The sequence below is a fragment of the Chiloscyllium punctatum genome, chromosome 22 (genome assembly GCF_047496795.1).
Source record: "Chiloscyllium punctatum isolate Juve2018m chromosome 22, sChiPun1.3, whole genome shotgun sequence".
In the NCBI taxonomy this organism is placed as follows: domain Eukaryota; kingdom Metazoa; phylum Chordata; class Chondrichthyes; order Orectolobiformes; family Hemiscylliidae; genus Chiloscyllium; species Chiloscyllium punctatum.
Genome location: NC_092760.1, coordinates 92,694,479 through 92,714,623, shown reverse-complemented (window position 1 = coordinate 92,714,623; position 20,145 = coordinate 92,694,479). Strand labels below are relative to the sequence as shown.

Here is a 20,145-nt window from a genome sequence, read left to right as displayed (position 1 = left end):
CGCCTCATCTTCCGCCTCGGAACACTTCAACCCCAGGGCATCAATGTGGACTTCAACAGTTTCCTCATTTCCCCTTCCCCCACCTCACCCCAGTTCCAAACTTCCAGCTCAGCACTGACCCCATGACTTGTCCTACCTGCCTATCTTCCTTTCCACCTATCCACTCCACCCTCCCCCTGCCCCTTACCTATCACCTTCATCCCCTCCCCCACTCACCCATTGTACTCTATGCTACTCTCTCCCCATCCCCACCCTCCTCTAGCTTATCTCTCCATGCTTCAGGCTCTCTGCCTTTATTCCTGATGAAGGGCCTTTGCCCGAAATGTTGATTTCGAAGCTCCTCGGATGCTGCCTGAACTGCTGTGCTCTTCCAGCACCACTAATCCAGAAGCTGGTATTATGTCCCACTGTCTATTTATGTGTTCAGGTTTCGTCCGTTTGGTGATGTCATTTCTTATTCCTTTTCTCAGGGGGTGGTAGATGGGGTCTACCTCGATGTGTTTGTTGAAGAGTTCCGGTTGGAATGCCATGCTTCTAGGAATTCTCATGCGAGTTTCAGTTTGGCTTGTCCTAGGATGGATGTGTTGTCCCAGTCAAAGTGGTGTCCTTCCTCATATGTACATAAGGATACTCGTGAGAGAGGGTCATGTTGTTTTGTGGTTAGTTGATGTTCATGTATCCTGGTGGCTAGTTTTCTGTCTGTTCGTCCAATGTTGTGTTTGTTACAGTTCTGCAAGGTATTTTGTAAATGACATTCATTTTGCTTGTTGTCTGTGTGGGGTATTTCAAGTTCATTAGTTGCTGTTTTAGTGTGTTGGTGGGTTTGTGGGCTACCATGATGCCAAGGGGTCTGAGTAGTCTGGCAGTCATTTCCAAGATGTCTTTGATGTAGGGGAGAGTGGCTAGGGTTTCTGGACACGGTTTGTCTGCTTGTTTGGGTTTGTTGCTGAGAAATCGGGGAACTGAGCTCATTGGGTACCCGTTCTTTTTGAACTCACTGCTATGAACCATCATGTGGATTTCTCTTTCCTAACATTCACTTTGGGGAAGAAAGGAACTCCGAACCAAAGAATTTTAGTGCTTGAAGACTAAAAGGATAATTTTGAAGTGGTTCAGATGACAGGAGTATTCAGGTGTCACCAAACATTTGTCGTTGTCTCTGGGATCTTGGTGGATTCAGCTTGCTCAGCAAACTTCTAGTATCAAGAAGTCCTCTAAGTTGCACTTCAAAAGGACAAGCACGAATCACAACAGGAGGTTTCCTCAGGCACAAGGGAGCTGAGCTGGGAGCTTTTTCTCTTGAGCAGATTGGCCACCATGTATTCCAACCAAAATCCAAAACATCAACTACAAACTGGTAGTCATTAACCAAGGCAGGTCATCTCAAGTAAAACAGTACTTATCACAAGACATGTGACTTGACTAGATCCTTGAACAAGAAATGCTTTGAAAATAAAGTTGTAGTGTCCTTTTATTGACTTCTAAAAAGTCCAAGTGTCCACAAAAGCTTCAAACCCAGGGAAGTTACAGGACAATGCTCTCAACATGCTGAGTAAGGCAGTTACTTTGATGATTGGATGAGAAGGTTGGCATTTACAGTTAGGAAGTTGTGATTTGATTAACGACGGCTGAGTTTCACTGTAAGCAGAACAAGCAAAAAGCCAATTCATTAAAGATACAATCCAACCTTTGAAAGACAAAGAGAAAAATGTTTCTCTCAGAACTAGATTTTTTTTTAATCCAGGCAATTAAAGCTTCAAATGAAGCCTTGCTCCATGTCCTAACTGCAGTCCAAAGTCTGAATACCACCTGAAGGTAAGGAAATATAAATCTGATTCGACTCTCAGGAGTCAGTTCTTCCAAATTAGTTTGATACATGCTCATCAGCAAACCTGGCTGTGAAACATTTTGTACAAACAGGAGGAACTCATGACAAGGAAAGGGTCAGTGTCTTAAACCAGCCTTCCCTGTGGTGTATCTTGTGCATCATAATGCATACAATCGCCAGATCATATCATTTGGGAGAGGCAGAAATGGGCAGATTGCAAAGTAAAACTGGGACCAATTAGGGAAAAACTGTCACATTTCTTTAAAAGTTCCCCAGGCAACTGACCCTCATCCAGGAGATCATAAAGGTCCTGGTTTATGTTAAAGGGTGCCAGAACAGAGAATGCCAATTAATCATGTGGAATTGTAGAGAATAAACAGAGGACAACAATGAGAAACACGGAGTTTGCATTAGAGATGGTTAGTAACCTGTTTGGTTTCTACAGGAAAGCTGTGCCCGGGTCCTGCTGTTCCGTGGAGCCAGAAAAGAAGTGAAGAACTATAACAGCCAGACTCCTTTTCAGGTAAGCATGCTGACCTTCCATGTCACACAGTTCCAGCCCACTTGGCACACCAGCCTCATTCCTGAAGAAGGGCTTATGCCCGAAACGTTGATTCTCCTGCTCCTCGGATGCTGCCTGGCCTGCTGCGCTTTTCCAACACCACACTTTTCAACTCGGGTCTCCAGCATCTGCAGTCCTCACTTTCTCCTCATACCCCTTTAAACCTTTCCTATTCATGTACTTATCCAAATTTAGTTTAAATGTTGTAACTAGACCTGCATCCATGAGTTTCTTTGGTAGTTCATTCCACACATGAATCAGTCTCTGTGTAAAAACAATTGCCCCTCATGTCCTTTTTAAATCTTTCTCCTCTCATCTTAAAAATATGTCCCTTGGTTTTGAACTCCCCCACCCCAGGGAAAAGATCTTTATCACTCACCTTATCTATGTCCCTCATGATTTTATAAACCTCAAGAAGGTCACCCCTCAACCTCCTACACTCCAGTGAAAAAAGTACCAGTCTTTGTCATCGATTTTTATATCTCAAACCCTTCATTCCCAATAACATCCTAGTAAATCTTTTCTGAATCTCTCCAGTTTAACAATAACCTTCCTGTAACAGTGACTATAACTGTCCACAGTATTCCAAAATTGTTTTAAACATTCAATTGTTTAAAATTTGTATAAATGGCTTTGATGGTTGGTATGGTTGCCAAATTTGCTGGTAACACAAAGGTAAGTTGGAAAGTAAATTTTGAAAAGGCCATAAGGAGGCTACAAAAAAGTCTGTAAGTGAATTGTCTGAGACATGGCAAAATGGGTATAATGTGAGAAAATGTGGAATTCTCCAGTTTGGCAGGGAACATAAAACATAGAACAGTACAGCCCACAATGTTGTGCCAGCCTTTTATCCTACCCTAAGATCAGACTAACCTACATACCCTTCATTGCGCTATCTTCCATGTCCCTATCCAAGAGTCACTTAAATGTCCCTAGTGTCTCTGACTCTACCACCACCGCTGGCAGTGCATTCCACACACCCTCCACTCTCTGTGTAAAGAACCTACCTCTGACATCTCCCCTAAACCTTCCTCCAATTAGTCTCTGGCTATATAGTCTCTGCAGCTCCATAGAGCCCCGGTTAGACCACACTTGGAATATTGTGTTCAGTTCTGAGTTCATTATAGGAAGGATGTGGAAACTTCAGAGGAGATTTACCAGGATGCTGCCTGGACTGGAGGGCGTGTCTTATGAAGAAAGGTTGAGGGAGCTGGAGATTTTCTCATTGGAGCGAAGAAGGATGAGAGGCAACTTCATAGAAGTGCACAAGATGATAAGAGGCATTGATAGAGTGGATAGTCAGAGACTTTTTCCCAGGGCAGAATTGGCTATCATGAGGGGGCAATTTTAATGTAATTGGAAGAAGGTTTGGGGGGGATGTCAGGGGTAGGTTCTTTACACACAGAGTGGTGAGTGTGTGGAATGCACTGCCAGTGGTGGTAGTAGAGTCAGAGACACTGGGGACATTTAAGCGACTCTTGGATAGGCAGATGGAAGATAGTACTATGAAGGGTATGTTGGCTCGTCTAATCTTGGAGTAGGATAAAAGGCCGGCACAATATTAAGGACCAACAGGTCTGTACTGTGCTGTATTGTTCTATGTCTCTCATTATTCTGTAAGATTCAATCAGATCATTCCTCATCCTTCTGAATGCCATCCATCAGGGTGTGGCACGGTGACTCAGTGGTTAGCACTGCTGCCTCACAGTGCCAGGGGCCTGGGTTCGATTCCAGCCTCGGGTGACTGTCTGTGGAGTTTGCACATTCTCCCCGTGTCTGCGTGGGTTTCCTCTGGGTGCTCCGGTTTCCTCTGACAATCCAAAGATGTGCAGGTCAGGTGAATTAATTATGATAAATTGCCCAGAGTGTCCAGGGATGCATAGATTAGGTGCAATAATCAGGGGTAAAAAAGGAAAATAGGGGAGGGGAATGGGCAAGGGGGTGGGAATTAGAGCTACATATCTGAGACGGGGATAGTTGTAGATGAGGCAGTGACAGGATGTAGTGAATCTATCAGGAAGGTTTCTCACATGATGAAACAAAGGGATCGGTTAAAGTGTGTCTGCTTTAACGCAAGGAGTGTCCGAAATAAGAGTGACGAACTTAGAGCGTGGATCAGTACTTGGGGCTACGATGTGGTCATAACAGAGACGTGGGTTTCACAGGGGCAGGGATGGTTGCTTGATGTTCCAGGGTTTAGAGAGTTTAAAAGGAACAGGGAGGTTGGAAAAAGAGGATGGGGTATAGCATTGCTAATTAGAGAATGCATCACAGCTACAAAAATGAAGGTTGTTGAGGAAGGTTTGTCTACTGAGTCACTATGGGTGGAAGTTAGGAACAGCAAGGGAGCAGCCACCTCGTTGGGGGGTTTTCTACAGACCCGCTAAGAACAGTAGAGAGATTGAAGATCTCATAGGTGGGCAGATTTTGGAAAAATGTAGATGTAGCAGGGTTGTTGTTATGGGTGATTTCAACTTTCCCAATATCGACTGGAACCTCCTGAGTGCAGATGGTTTGGATGGAGCCGTTTTTGTCAGGTGTGTTCAGGAGGGTTTCCTTACTCAGTATGTAGACAGGCCCGACGAGGGGAGGGGCCATTTTGGATTTGGTGCTCGGCAATGAGCCAGGACAGGTGTCAGATCTCGCGGTGAGAGAACACTTTGGTGAAAGTGGCCACAACTGCCTCACATTTACCATAGCCTTGGAGAGGGAAAGGAGCAGTTACCAAGGGAAGATATTTAACTGGGGAAAAGGAAATTGTGAAGCTATCAGACAGGAGTTGGAAAATACAGACTGGGAGCAATTATTCCATAGAAAGGGCACAGCAGACATGTGGAGACTATTTAAGGAGCAGTTGTTGCGAGTGATGCATGAATTTGTTCCTCTGAGACAGGTAAGAAGGGGTAAGATTAAGGAGCCTTGGATAAGGAGAACAGAGTAACTTCTCGTCAAAAGAAAGAAGGCAACTAACATAAGGTTGAGGAAGCAAGGATCTAGCATAACTTTACAGGATTACAGGCTTACTAGAAAGGAGCTCAGAAATGGACTGAGGAGAGCCAGGAGGGGGCATGAAAAAGGCTTGGCAAGAAGGGTTAGGGAGAACCCAAAGGCATTTTACTCATACGTGAGGAATAAGAGAATGATCAAGGAGAAGGTAGGGCCAGTCAGGGATAGTGTAGGGAACTTGTGCGTGGAGTCTGAGCAGATAGAGGAAGCCCGAAATGAGTTTTTTGCTTTGGTTTTCACCAAGGAAAGGGACCTTGTTGTGAATGAGAACTTTGAGGAGCTGGGGTACAGTCTTGACCAGATCAAGATTGATGAAGTTGATGTACTGGATATTTTGGAAAACATTAAGATTGATAAGTCCCCAGGGCCAGACCAGATTTATCCCAGGCTGCTCCGGGAAGTGAGAAAGGAGGTTGCTAAGCCCCTGGTGAGGATATTTGCCTCCTCACTCTCCACAGGAGTCGTACCAGAGGACTGGAAGGAGGCGAATGTTGTTTCTCTTTTCAGGAAGATTAATAGGGAAATTCCTGGCAATTACAGACCAGTCAGTCTTATGTCTGTGGTCAGCAAGGATTTGGAAAGAATTCTGAGGGATAGGATTTATGACAATTTGGCAAAGCATAGCGTGATTAAAGGCAGTCAGCATGGCTTTGTGAGGGGCAGGTCATGCCTCACAAATCTTATTGAGTTCTTTGAGGAGGTGACAAGACAGGTTGATGAAGTTCGAGCAGTGGATGTGATGTACATAGACTTCAGCAAGGCATTTGATAAAGTTCCCCATAGTAGGCTCATTCATAAAGTTAGGAAGTATGGGATACAGGGAGATTTGGCTGTCTGGATTCAGAATTGGTTGGCTGACAGAAGGCAGAGAGTGGTTGTAGATGGAAAGTATTCTGCCTGGAGGTCAGTGTTGAGTGGGGTCCTGCAGAGTTCTGTTCTTGGGGTCCCTGCTCTTTGTAGTTTTTATAAATGACTTGGATGAGGAGGTTGAGGGGTGGGTTAGTAAATTTGCAGATGACACAAAGGTTGAAGGTGTCGTCGATAGTATTGAGGGCTATTGCAGGCTGCAGCATGACATAGACAGGATGCAGAGCTGGGCTGAGAAATGGCAGATGGAGTTCAACCTGGATAAATGTGAAGTGATGCATTTTGGAAGGTCGAACTCGAATGCTGAATATAGGATTAAAAACAAGATTCCTGGCAGTGTGGAGGAACAGAGGGATCCGGGTGTGCAAGTACATGGATCCCTCAAAGTTGCCACCCAGGTGGATAGGGTTGTTAAGAAAGCATATGGTGTTTTGGCTGTCATTAACGCGGTTTAAGAACCGCGAGGTTTTGCTCGAGCTCTACAAGTCCCTGGTGAGACCACACTTGGAATATTGTGTCCAGTTCTGGTCACCCTACTATAGGAAAGATACAGAGGCTTTGGAGAGGGTGCAAAGAAGGTTTACCAGGATGGTGCCTGGACTGAGGGCTTGCCTTATGAAGAAAGGTTGAATAAGCTCGGACTTTTCTCTCTGGAGAGAAGGAGGAAGAGAGGAGACCTGACCGAGGTGTCCAAGGTAATGAGAAGCATGGATAGAGTCAATAGCCAGAGACTTTTCCCCAGAGCAGGATTGACTGGGACGAGAGTCATTGTTTTAAGATATTAAGAGAAAGGTATAGAGGAGACATCAGAGGTGGTTCTTTACGCAGAGAGTTGTGAATGCGTTGCCAGCTGTGGTGGTGGAAGCAGAGTCATTGGGGACATTTAAGCGACTGGTGGACATGCAAATGGACATTAGTAAATTGAGGGGTGCGTAGGTTAGGTTATTTTATTTTATATTAGGATTAATCCTCAGCACAATGTCATGGGCCTGTTCTGTGCTGTATTTTTCTATGCTCTATGTTCTTCGGAGGATCGTTGTGGACTTGTTGGGCCAAAGGGCCTGTTTCCTAATTGTAGGGATTCTATTGTCTGTCTGTCTGTCTGTCTACCTACCTACCTACCTACCCACCTACCCACCCAGAGTCTGCAACGGCTCCACATGTGACAAGCCCTTCATTCCCAGGATCATTGTTGAAAACCTCCTCTGGACCCCCTCCAACACCAGCCCATCCTTCCTGAGTGTGGGTGGCACAGTGGCTCAGTGGTTAGCATTGCTGCCTCACAGCGCCAGGGACCTGGGTTTGATTCTAGCCTTGGGTGACTCTCTGTATGGAGTTTGCATTTTTTCCTCGTGTCTGTGTGGGTTTCCTCCGGGCGCTCCTGTTTCCTCCCACAATCCAAAGATGTGCAGGTCAGGTGAATTGGCCATGCTAAATTGCCCGTAGGGATTTATAGGTTAGGTGCATTAGTCGGGGCAAATATAGGGGAGGGGAATGGTCCGGGTGGGTTACTGTTCAAAGGTTCGGTGTGGATTTATTGGGCCAAAGGGCCTTATTCCACACTGTAGGGATTCTAATTCTAATTCTAGACACTCGGCTCAAACCTGCTCACGATATTCCAAATGGGTATTTTACCCTGCAACCTGCAATGGTTTCTTCATTCCAGATTTGAATTCAATTGCCACCTTCTGCCGTGGTGGGATATAAACCAGGTCACCAAGAACATTACCTGGGTCTTTTTGTCTGGTAGTTCATTCCATACACCTACCACCTTCTGCGTGAAGAAGTTGCCCCTCAGGACCCTTTTAAATCTTCTCCACTCACTTGAACTTATGCCCTTGAGTTTTGAACTCCCCAACCCTATGGAAAAGACTTTTGCTATTCATATTATCTATGCCCCTCATAATTTTATGAACCTCGATAATGCCACCCCGCAACCTCTAATGCTCCAGTGAAAAACATCCCAGTTTATCCAGCATCTCCTTGTGACTCCAACCCTCCAGTAACATCCTTGTAAATCTTTTCTGCACCCTCTTTAATTTGGTAATATCTTTGTTGTGGTTCTGTTCGCCGAGCTGGGAATTTGTGTTGCAAACGTTTCGTCCCCTGTCTAGGTGACATCCTCAGTGCTTGGGAGCCTCCTGTGAAGCGCTTCTGTGATGTTTCCTCCGGCATTTATAGTGGCCTGTCTCTGCCGCTTCCGGTTGTCAGTTCGAGCTGTCCGCTGTAGTGGCCGGTATATTGGGTCCAGGTCGATGTGTTTGTTGATAGAGTCTGTGGATGAGTGCCATGCCTCTAGGAATTCCCTGGCTGTTCTCTGTTTGGCTTGCCCTATAATGGTAGTGTTGTCCCAGTCGAATTCATGTTGTTTGTCGTCTGTGTGTGTGGCTACTAAGGATAGCTGGTCGTATCGTTTCGTGGCTAGTTGGTGTTCGTGTATACGGATCGTTAACTGTCTTCCTGTTTGTCCTATGTAGTGTTTTGTGCAGTCCTTGCATGGGATTTTGTACACTACATTGGTTTTGCTCATGTTGGGTATCATGTTGGTAATATCTTTCCTGAATCAGGGTGAACAGAACTGTATTTGTGAAGCAGAGGTTGGCAGGTTCTTGAAAAGCAAGTAGATAGATAGATAGATAGAACATAGAACAGTACAGCACAGAACAGGCCCTTTAGCCCACGATGTTGTGCCGACCACTGATCCTCATGTATGCACCCTCAAGTTTCTGTGACCATATGTATGTCGAGGAGTCTCTTAAATGTCCCCAATGACCTTGCTTCCACAACTGCTGCTGACAACGCATTCCATGCTCTTACAACTCTCTGTGTAAAGAACCCACCTCTGACATCCCCTCTATACTTTCCTCCAACCAGCTTAAAACTATGACCCCTCTTGTTCGTCATTTCTGCCCTGGGAAATAGTCTCTGGCTATCAACTCTATCTATGCCTCGCATTACCTTGTATACCTCAATTAGGTCCCCTCTCCTCCTCCTTTTCTCCAATGAAAAAAGTCCGAGCTCAGTCAACCTTTCCTTATAAGATAAGCCCTCCAGTCCAGGCAGCATCCTGGTAAACCTCCTCTAAACCCGCTCCAAAGCATCCACATCTTTCCTATAATAGGGCGACCAGAACTGGACGCAGTATTCCAAGTGCGGTCTAACCAAAGTTTTATGGAACTGCAACAAGATCTCACGACTCTTAAACTCAATCCCCTTGTTAATGAAAGCCAAAACACCATATGCTTTCTTAACAACCCTGTCCACTTGGGTGGCCATTTTAAGGGATCTATGTACCTGCACCCCAAGATCCCTCTGTTCCTCCACACTGCCAAGAATCCTATCCTTAATCCTGTACTCAGCTTTCAAATTCGACCTTGCATTTATCCAGGTTGAACTCCATCTGCCACCTCTCAGCCCATCTCTGCATCCTGTCAATGTCCCACTGCAGCCTACAACAGCCCTCTATACTGTCATCGACACCTTCAACCTTTGTGTCATCTGTAAACTTGCTGACCCATCCTTTAATCCCCTCATCCAAGTCATTAATAAAAATTACAAACAATAGAGGTCCAAGGACAGAGCCCTGTGGAACACCACTCACCACAGACTTCCAGGCAGAATATTTTCCTTCTACTACCACTCGCTGTCTTCTGTTGGCCAGCCAAGTCTGTATCCAGACAGCTACGTTCCCCTGTATCCCATTCCTCCTGACCTTCTGAATGAGCCTACCATGGGGAACCTTATCAAATGCCTTGCTGAAGTCCATATACACCACATTCACAGCTTGACCCTCATCAACTTTTCTAGTCACATCCTCAAAGAACTCGATAAGGTTTGTGAGGCATGACCTGCCCCTCACAAAGCCGTGTTGACTGCATTTAATCAAGCCATGCTCTTCCAGATGGTCATAAATCCTATCCCTCAGAATCCTTTCTAACACCTTGCAGACAACAGACGTGAGACTTACTGATCTGTAATTGCCGGGGATTTCCCTATTTCCTTTCTTGAAGAGAGGAATTACATTTACCTCTCTCCAGTCCTCAGGTACAACTCCAGTGGAGAGCGAGGATGCAAAGATCTTCACAAGTGGTGAAGCAATTGCATTTCTCATTTCCCAAAGCAGCCGAGGACAAATCTGGTCCGGGCCTGGTGACTTGTCAACCTTAATGTTTGACAAAATTTTCAGCACATCAGCTTTCTCTATCTCTATCCATTTCAGCATGCACACTTGCTCTTCAAAGGTTTCATTCACTACAAAATTCGTTTCTTTCGTAAAGACAGAAGCAAAAAACTCATTTAGGGCTTCCCCTACCTCCTCAGACTCCACACACACGTTCCCTATGCTATCCCTGATTGGCCCTACTCTTTCTTTGACCATTCTCTTATTCCTCACATAAGTGTAAAATGCCTTTGTGTTCTCCCTAATCCGTTCTGCCAAGCCTTTCTCGTGCCCCCTCCTGGCTCTCCTCAGACCATTTTTGAGCTCCTTCCTTGCCTGCCTGTAATCCTGTAGAGCTGAGCTTGACCCTAGCTTCGTCCACCTTATGTAAGCTACAATTTTTCCTTTTGACGAGAAGCTCCACCACTCTCATCATCCAAGGTTCCTTTATCTTACCCCTTCTTGCCTGTCTCAGAGGGACATATTTATTCATCACTTGCAAAAACTCTTCCTTGAACAGTCTCCACATGTCTATCGTGCCTTTACCATGGAACAATTGCTCCCCGTCCATGCTTCCTAACTCATGTCTAATCGCATCATAGTTTCCTCTTCCCCAATTAAATATCCTCCCATTTTGCCTAATCCTCTCCTTCTCCATAGCTGTGTAGAATGTGAGGCAGTTGTGGTCACTATCACCAAAATGCTCTCCCACCACAAGATCTGATACCTGCCCCGGCTTATTGCCAAGCACTAAGTCTCGAATGGCCTCTCCCCTCGTCGGCCAGTCAACGTACTGAGTTAGAAAACCCTCCTGAACACACCTTACAAAAACAGCTCCATTCAAATCTTCTGCTCGAAGGACGTTCCAATCAATATTAGGAACGTTAAAGTCACCCATTACAACAACCCTACTACGTCCACACTTTTCCAAAATCTGCCGACCTATGCTTTCTTCCATCTCCCTGCTATTGGGCAGCCTGTAGTAAACCCCTAACGAGGTGACTGCTCCCTTGCTGTTCCTAATTTCCACCCATACTGACTCGGTAGGCAGATCTTCCTCGACAATGGAAGCTTCTGTAGCTGTGATACCCTCTCTGAATAGTAGTGCTACACCCCCTCCTCTTTTCCCCCCTCCCTATTCTTTTTAAATGCTCTAAACCCTGGAACATCCAGCAACCATTCCTGCCCCTGAGAAACCCATGTCTCTGTTATGGCCACAACATCATAGCACCAGGTACTGATCCATGCTCTAAGTTCATCTCTTTTATTCCTGATACTCCTTGCGTTAAAGCAATCACACTTTAACTGATCCCTTGGTTCCTTCCCAGGAAAATCCTTCCCACGAGCTGGTCTACCTCTTGCTATTGCCTCATCTGCATCAACTCTCACCTCCGGTATACAGCTCAGGTTCCCACCCCCCTGCCATACTAGTTTAAACCCTCTCGAACTACTCGAGCAAAACTTCCACCCAGGACATTGGTCCAGTTCAGATGCAACCCGTCCTTCTTATACAGGTCCTACCTTCCCCAGAAGGCATCCCAATTACCTACATATCTGAAGCCCTCCCTACTACACCAGCTGCTCAGCCATGTATTAAGCTGCGCCTGCTCCCTGTTCCTCACCTCGCTATCTCAAAGAGAGTGAAAACTTTTCAGATTTGAGATTACAATCAGGCCAGCCATAATCTTGTTGAGAATGTGGGACAGACTCAGGGGGTTCAATGGACTACTCTTGTTCTTGATTTGTATGTTGAGATGTTTGTATGTGCTTTAAGAAATGGGAAGGCAATGGTATACTGTCTAGGCACTGATTAGTAATCTAGACCTCGAGGCTAATGTTCTGGGAACATGGGTTCAAATCCAACCGAGGTAGATGGTGAAAGTTGAAACATTGAAAATTTCAATTAAAGGTCGAATGACGACTACATAACTGCAGTAGATCATCAGGACATCTGTCATTCTTACCTGATCTGGCCTACATGTGATTCCAGACCAAGAGCAGAATGAAGCCATTTGGCCCATCATGTCTGTTCCATTATTCCATCATGGCTGATATGGTTCTCAACCCCATTCTCCTGCCTTCTCCCCATAACCCTTGATTCTCTTACTAATCAATATCTCTGTCTTAAATATACTCAATGACTTGGCCTCCACAGCCTTTTGTGGTAATGAGTTCCACAGATTCACCGCTCTCTGGATGAAGAAATTCCTCCTTATCTCAGTTCTATTTATTCTGAGGCTGTGCCCTCGGGTCCTAGTCTCTCAGACTAGTAGAAATATTTTCACCATGTCCACTCTTTCCAGGCCTCTCAATGTTCTGTAAGTTTCAATCAGGTAACCCCCCATCCTTCTAAACTCCGTTGAGAACTGACACAGAGCCCTCAACCACTCCTCACATGACAAGCCTTCACCCCCTGGGATCATTCCGATAAACCTCCTCTGGACCTCCTCCAATGTCAGCATATTCTTCCTCAGATACAGGGCCCAAAACTGCTCACAATATTCCAAATGTGGTCTAATCAGAGCCTGACAGAGCCTCAGCAGTACAATACTGTTCTCGTGGTCTGGGCCTCTTGAAATGAATGCAAATGTTAGAACATAGAATAATGCAACATAGAACAATACAACATAGAACAGGCCCTTCGGCCCTCAGTGTTGTATTTGCCATCCTGACTACCAACTGAACCTGCCTGTTAGCCTTCAGAGAATCCTGAACCACAACTCCTTTGTGCTTCAGATTTCCAAGGCTTTTCCTCATTTAGAAAATATACTGCACCTCTATTCTTTCGACCAAATTGCATAACCTCATACTTTCCCACATTGTATTCCATCTGCCATTTCTTTGCCCACTCTCTCAACCTGTCCCAGTCCTTCTGCATTCTCCCTGTCTCCTCAACATTCCCTGCCCCTCCACCTACCTTTGATTCGTCTGCAAATTTAACAAGAATGCTCTCAGTTCCTTCGTCCAGATTATTAATGTATAATGTGAATGGTTGTGGGCCCAACACTGACCCCTGTAGAACTCCACTGGTCACCAACTGCCATCCTGAAAAAGACCCCTTTACCCCACTCTCTGCCTTAATCCTCTGTCTATGCCCGTACCTTGTCCCTGACACTATGGGCACTTGTTTAGCGGCCTCCTCTGTTGTACCTTGTCAAAGGCCTTTTGGAAATCTAAATAGATCACATCCACTGGCTCTTATTTATCTAACTTGCTCATTACCTTCTCAAAGATTTCCAACAGATTTTTCAGACATGACCTTCCCTTGATGAAGCCATGCTGATGCAGCACTGTTTTACCATGAACCCAAGTACTCTGCAATTTCATTCTTAATAATGGACTATAAAATCTTATCAACAACTGAGGTCAGGTTAACTGGCCTTAGTTTCCTGTCTACTGCCGCCCGACTTATTAAATAGGGGTGTTCGATGAGCCATTTTCTAGTCCTCTGGGACTCTCCCTGACTCCAGTGATTCCTGAAAAAATCACTGCCAATGCCTCTACAATCTCCTGAGCTGTCTCCTTCTGAACTCTGGGGTGTAGTCCTCTGATCTGAGTGATCTATCTACCTTCAGATCTTTCAGCTTCCCCAGCACTTGGTCCTTAGTGATGGCCACGATACCTATCTCTGATCTCAGAGTCTTTTAAATTCTGGTATGGTTCTAGTGTCTTCCACTATGAAGACTGATGCAAAGTACCTATTTATTTGTTCCCCATTACTACTTCTCCAGCCTCATTTTCCAATGGCCCAGTGTCCACTCTTACCTCCCTCTTACCTTTTCAAAATCTGAACAAAATCTTTCAACCTTCTCTGATATTGCGAGCTGGTGTTTTCTCATATTTCATTTCAAAGAACAAAGAACAAAGAACAAAGACCCTTACATCACAGGAACAGGCCCTTCGGCCCCTCCAAACCTGCGCTGATCCAGATCCTCTATCTAAACCTGCCGCCTATTTTCTAAGGGTCTGTACTTCTCTGCTCCCTGCCCATTCATGTGTCTGTCTAGATACATCTTAAAGGACGTTATCGTTCCTGCCCCTACCTCCTCCGCTAGCAACGCGTTCCAGGCACCCACCATCCTCTGTGTAAAGAATTTTCCATGTGTATCTCCCTTATAACTTTTCCCCTCCCGCCTTCTTTCAATGAAAATAATCCTGATCTACACATCCTCTCCTCATAGCTAACCCCCTCCATACCAGGCAACATCCTGGTGAACCTCTTCTGCCCCCTCCCCAAAGCATCCACATCCTTTTGGTTTTGTGATGACCAGAACTTTACGCAGTATTCCAAATGTGGCCAAACCAAAGTCTTATACATGACCTGCCAATCCTTGTACTCAATACCCTGTCCAATGAAGGAAAGCATGCGTATGTCTTCTTGATCACTCTATTGACCTGTGTTGCCACCTTCAGGGAACCTTTTGGACCTGAACGCCCAGATCTCTCTGTACATCAATTTTCTCCAGGACATTTTAATTTACTGTGTAGTTCACTCTTGAATTGGATCTTCAAAAATGCATCACCTCACATTCGTCCGGATTGAACTCCATCTGCCATTTCTCTGCCAAACTCTCCAATCTATTGATATTTGGCTGTATTCTCTGACAGTCCCCTTCACTATCTGCTCCTCCACCAATCTTCATGTCATCTGCAAACCTGATAATGAGGCAACCTACACCTTCCTCCAGATCATTTCTGTATATCGCAAACAACAGTGGTCCCAGCACAGATCCCAGTGGGACGCCACTGGTCACAGTTCTCCATTTGAGAAACTCCCTTACACTTTCTGTCTCCTGTTCCCCCATCAGTTCTCTAACCATCCAGCTAGTGTACCCTGGACCCCATGCGACTTTACTTTCTCCATCAGCCTACCATGGGGAACCTTATCAAACACCTCACTAAAGTCCATGTATCTGACATCTACATCCCTTTCCTCATCAATCAACTTGGTCACTTCCTCAAACAATTCTATTCAGTTTGTAAGAAATGACCTTCCCTGCACAAAAACATGTTGTCTATCACAAGTAAGCCCATTTTCTTCCAAATGGGAATAGATCCTATCCCTCAGTATCTTCTCCAGTAGCTTCCCTACCACTGTCTCAGGCTCACCTGTCTATAATTACCTGGGTTATCCCTGCTACCCTTCATAAACAAGGGGACAACATTACAAAATTTCCAGTCCTCTGGGGCGTCCCCCATGTTCAAGGATGCTGCAAAGATATCTGTTAAAGCCCCAGCTATTTCCTTTCTTACTTCCCTCAGTAATCTGGGATAGATCCCATCTGGACCTGGGGACTTAGAACATAGAATATAGAACATAGAACAATACAGCGCAGTACAGGCCCTTTGGCCCTCGATGTTGCGCCGATCCAAGCCCACCAAACCTACACTAGCCCACTATCCTCCATATGCCTATCCAATGCCCGTTTAAATGCCCATAAAGAGGGAGAGTCCACCACTGCTACTGGCAGGGCATTCCATGAACTCACGACTCGCTGAGTAAAGAATCTACCCCTAACATCTGTCCTATACCTACCACCCCTTAATTTAAAGCTATGCCCCCTCGTAATAGATGACTCCATACATGGAAAAAGGTTCTCATGGTCAACCCTATCTAAACCCCTAATCATCTTGTACACCTCTATCAAGTCACCCCTAAACCTTCTTTTCTCCAATGAGAACAGCCCCAAGTGCCTCAGCCTTTCCTCATACGATCTTCCTACCATACCAGGCAACATCCTGGTAAACCTCCTCTGCACCCGTTCCAGTGCCTCCACATCCTTCCTATAGTATGGCGACCAAAACTGCACACAATACTCCAGATGCGGCCGCACCAGAGTCTTATACAATTGCAACATGACCTCAGGACTCCGGAACTCAATTCCTCTACCAATAAAAGCCAGTACGCCATATGCCTTCTTCACAGCACTATTTACCTGGGTGGCAACTTTCAGAGATCTGTGTACATGGACACCAAGATCCCTCTGCTCATCCACACTACCAAGTATCCGACCATTAGCCCAGTACTCCACACGCAACTTCCCACTACTATCCTTGACTGGACCTATTCCTACCCTAGTCATTCTTTTATTCCTGACATACCTATAGAAAGCCTTTGGGTTTTCCCTAATCCTACCAACTAAGGACTTTTCATGTCCCCTCCTTGCTGCTCTTAGCTCTCTCTTCAGATCCTTCCCAGCTACTTATAACTCTCAATCACCCCAATTGAACCTTCACGCCTCATCTTTACATAGGCCGCCCTATTCCCTTTAACAAGGGATTCCAACTCCTTATTAAACCACGGCTCCCTCACACGACCCTTTCCTCCCTGCCTGATAGGTACATTCTTATCAAGGACACTCAATAGTTGCTCCTTGAACAATCTCCACATATCAATTGCACCCTTCCCTTGAAGCCTACTTTTCCAAACCACACATCCTAAGTCATGCCTCACCACATCATAATTTCCCTGCCCCCAGCTATAACTCTTGCCCTGCAGTGCACACTTATCCCTCTCCATCACTAGAGTAAAAGTCACTGTCCCCAAAGTGCTCACCTACCTCCAATTCTAACACCTGGCCTGGTTCATTACCTAGAACCAAATCCAGTATGGCCTCACCTCTTGTTGTCCTGTCTACATATTGTGTCAGGAAACCCTCCTGCACACATTGGACAAACACCGACCCATCTGACATACTCGAGCTATAGCTTTCCCAGTCAATATCTGGAAAGTTAAAGTCCCCCATAACAACCACCCTATTACTTTCACTCTTCTCCTGAATCATCCTCGCAATCCTTTCTTCTACGTCTCTAGGACTATTAGGAGGCCTGTAGAAAACTCCTAACAGGGTGACCTCACCTTTCCTATTCCTAACCTCAGCCCAAACTACCTCAGATGGCGAGTCTTCATCCATCGTCCTTTCCACCGCTGTAATACTATCTTTGACAAGCAATGCCACACCTCCCCCTCTTTTACCCCCACCTCTGACCCTACTAAAACATTTAAACCCTGGAACCTGCAACAGCCAATCCTGTCCCTGTTCGACCCATATCTCCGTAATAGCCACAACATCGAAATCCCAGGTACCAACCCACACTGAAAGTTCACCTTCCTTATTTCGTATACTTCTCACATTGAAGTATACACACTCCAAGCCACCTTCCTGTTTCCAGCCACCCTCCTTCGAGATTGATGCCATGTTCCTAACCTCCCTGCACTCCAGGTCCTGCACCCTAAAGCTACAGTCTAGGTTCCCATGCCCCTGCAGAGTTAGTTTAAACCCCCCCCAAGAGCACGAGCAAAACTCCCCCCAAGGATACTGGTGCCCCTCAGGTTCAGGTGTACACCATCCTGTTTATAGAGGTCCCACCTTCCCCAGAAAGAACCCCAGTTATCCAAGTACCGAAATCCCTCCCTCCTGCACCATCCCTGTAGCCACGCAATTAACTGTTCTCTGTCCCTATTCCTCGACTCTCTATCATGTGGCACAGGTAACAAACCAGAGACAACAACTCTGTTTGTTCTAACTCTGAGCTTCCAACCTAGCTCTCTGAAAGCCTGCATCAGACCTCTCTAACATCCTCACTCCTCTTCCTACCTATGTCATTGGTGCCAATATGGACCACGACTTCGGGCTGCTCCCCCTCCCCCTTAAGGACCCGGAAAACACGATCAGAGACATCACATACCCTTGCACCTGGGAGGCAACATACCAAACATGAGTCTCTCTCGCCCCCACAGAACCGCCTATCTGTGCCCCGAACTATCGAATCCCCAATAACTATTGCTCTGCTCTTCTCCACCCTTCCTACTGAGCAACGGGGACAGGCTCCGTGCCAGAGGCCTGAGCCCCGTCACTTACCCCTGGTAAGTCCCCCCCCACAAGTATCCAAAACGGTATACTTGTTCTGGGGAACAGCCGCAGGGGGTCCCTGCACTGGCTGCTTCCTCCCAGTCCCCCTCACTGTCACCCATCTGTCTGCAATCTTTGGAGTTACTACTTCCCTAAAGCTCCGATCTATGACCCCCTCTGCCTCCCGAATGATCCTAAGTTCATCCAACTCCAGCTCCAGTTCCCTAACACGGTCTCGGAGGAGCTGGAGATGGGTGCACTTCCTGCAAGTGTAATCAGCAGGGACGTCCATGGCATCCCTCACCTCATACATGTTGCAAGAGGAACATTGCACTGCCTTCACTGTCATCCCTCTAAAAGTAACCTTTTAAAACAAAACAAACTAGGTCTAAACAATAGAACAAGCAAAATGCAGCACTTACCTGCTTACCACAACGGGTCTTATTATTAAGTTAGAGGAGGGTGGGAGGCACTACCCCTGTTCTTCTCCTGCGCTCCTTTATAGGAAAAAACTTACCCAGGTAAGCTTGCGCTACACCAGCTTCCGGGTCCGCTCCGTGCATTTTTAAAAAAAAAACAAATTTAAACCGTTAAACAAACATCACTGAGTCTTCAAGCAGCCACTGCCAAATAGCCCTTACCTGTCCACCTTAATGCCTTTGAGAATATCCAACACTCCCTCCCTCCTTATGTTGACTTGACCAAGAGTAATCAAAGGTCAATCCCTAACCTCAAAATCATGTCCCTCTCCTTGGTGAATATGATGCGAAGTACTCGTTAAGAATCTCATCCATTTTCTCTGATTCTACGCATATTTTTCCTCCTTTGTCCTTGAGTGGGCCAAACCTCCTGCTCCTTATATATGAATAAAAGGCTTTGGGATTTTCCTTAACCCTGTTTGCTAAAAATATCTCATGAACCCTTTTAGCCCTCTTAATTCCTCGCTTCAGATTGGTCCTACATTCCCAATATTATTCCAAAGCTTTGTCTGTTTTCAGTCACCTAAACCTATGTAGACAATAGACAATAGGTGCAGGAATAGGCCATTCTGCCCTTTGAGCCTGCACCACCATTCAATATGATCATGGCTGATCATCCTTAATCATTATCCTGTTCCTGCCTTGTCTCCATAACCCTTGATTCCACTATCCCTGAGAGCTCTATCCAACTCTTTCTTAAATGAATCCAGAGACTGGGCCTCCACTGCCCTCTGGGGCAGAGCATTCCACACAGCCACCACTCTCTGGGTGAAGAAGTTTCTCCTCATCTCTGTCCTAAATGGTCGACCCCATATTTTTAAGCTGTGTCCTCTGGTTCGGCACTCACCCATCAGCAGAAACATGTTTCCTGCCTCCAGAGTGTCCAATCCTTTAATAATCTTATATGTCTCAATCAGATCCCCTCTCAGTCTTCTAAACTCAAGGGTATACAAGCCCAGTCGCTCCACTCTTTCAGTGTAAGGTAATCCCACTATTCCAGGAATTGACCTCGTGAACCTATGCTGCACTCCTTCAATAGCCAGAATGTCTTTCCTCAAATTTGGAGACCAGAACTGCACACAATATTCCAGGTGTGGTCTCACCAGGGCCCTGTATAGCTGCAGAAGAACCTCTTTGCTTCGATCCTCAATCCCTCTTGTTACGAAGGCCAGCATGCTATTAGCCTTCTTCACTACCTGCTGTACCTGCATGCTTGCCTTCATTGACTGGTGTACAAGGATACCCAAATCCCTCTGTACTGCCCCTTTACCTAAATTGACTCCATTGAGGTAGTAATCTGCCTTCCTCTTCTTGCCACCAAAGTGGATAACCATACATTTATCCACATTAAACTGCATCTGCCATGAATCTGACCACTCACTTAACTTGCT

At 45.8% G+C, this 20,145-nt stretch overlaps 1 protein-coding gene across 1 annotated transcript in view; it reads left to right on the top strand.

The window, feature by feature from the left end:
- The window catches only part of LOC140493855 (SH3 and multiple ankyrin repeat domains protein 2-like), a 1,358,365-nt gene that overhangs the window by 396,963 nt on the left and 941,257 nt on the right, over positions 1–20,145 (top strand). Inside the window, exon 10 of the mRNA XM_072592836.1 lies at positions 2,274–2,351. Coding sequence (XP_072448937.1) covers positions 2,274–2,351 — 78 coding nt within the window. The remainder of the gene's footprint in view (positions 1–2,273; positions 2,352–20,145) is intronic.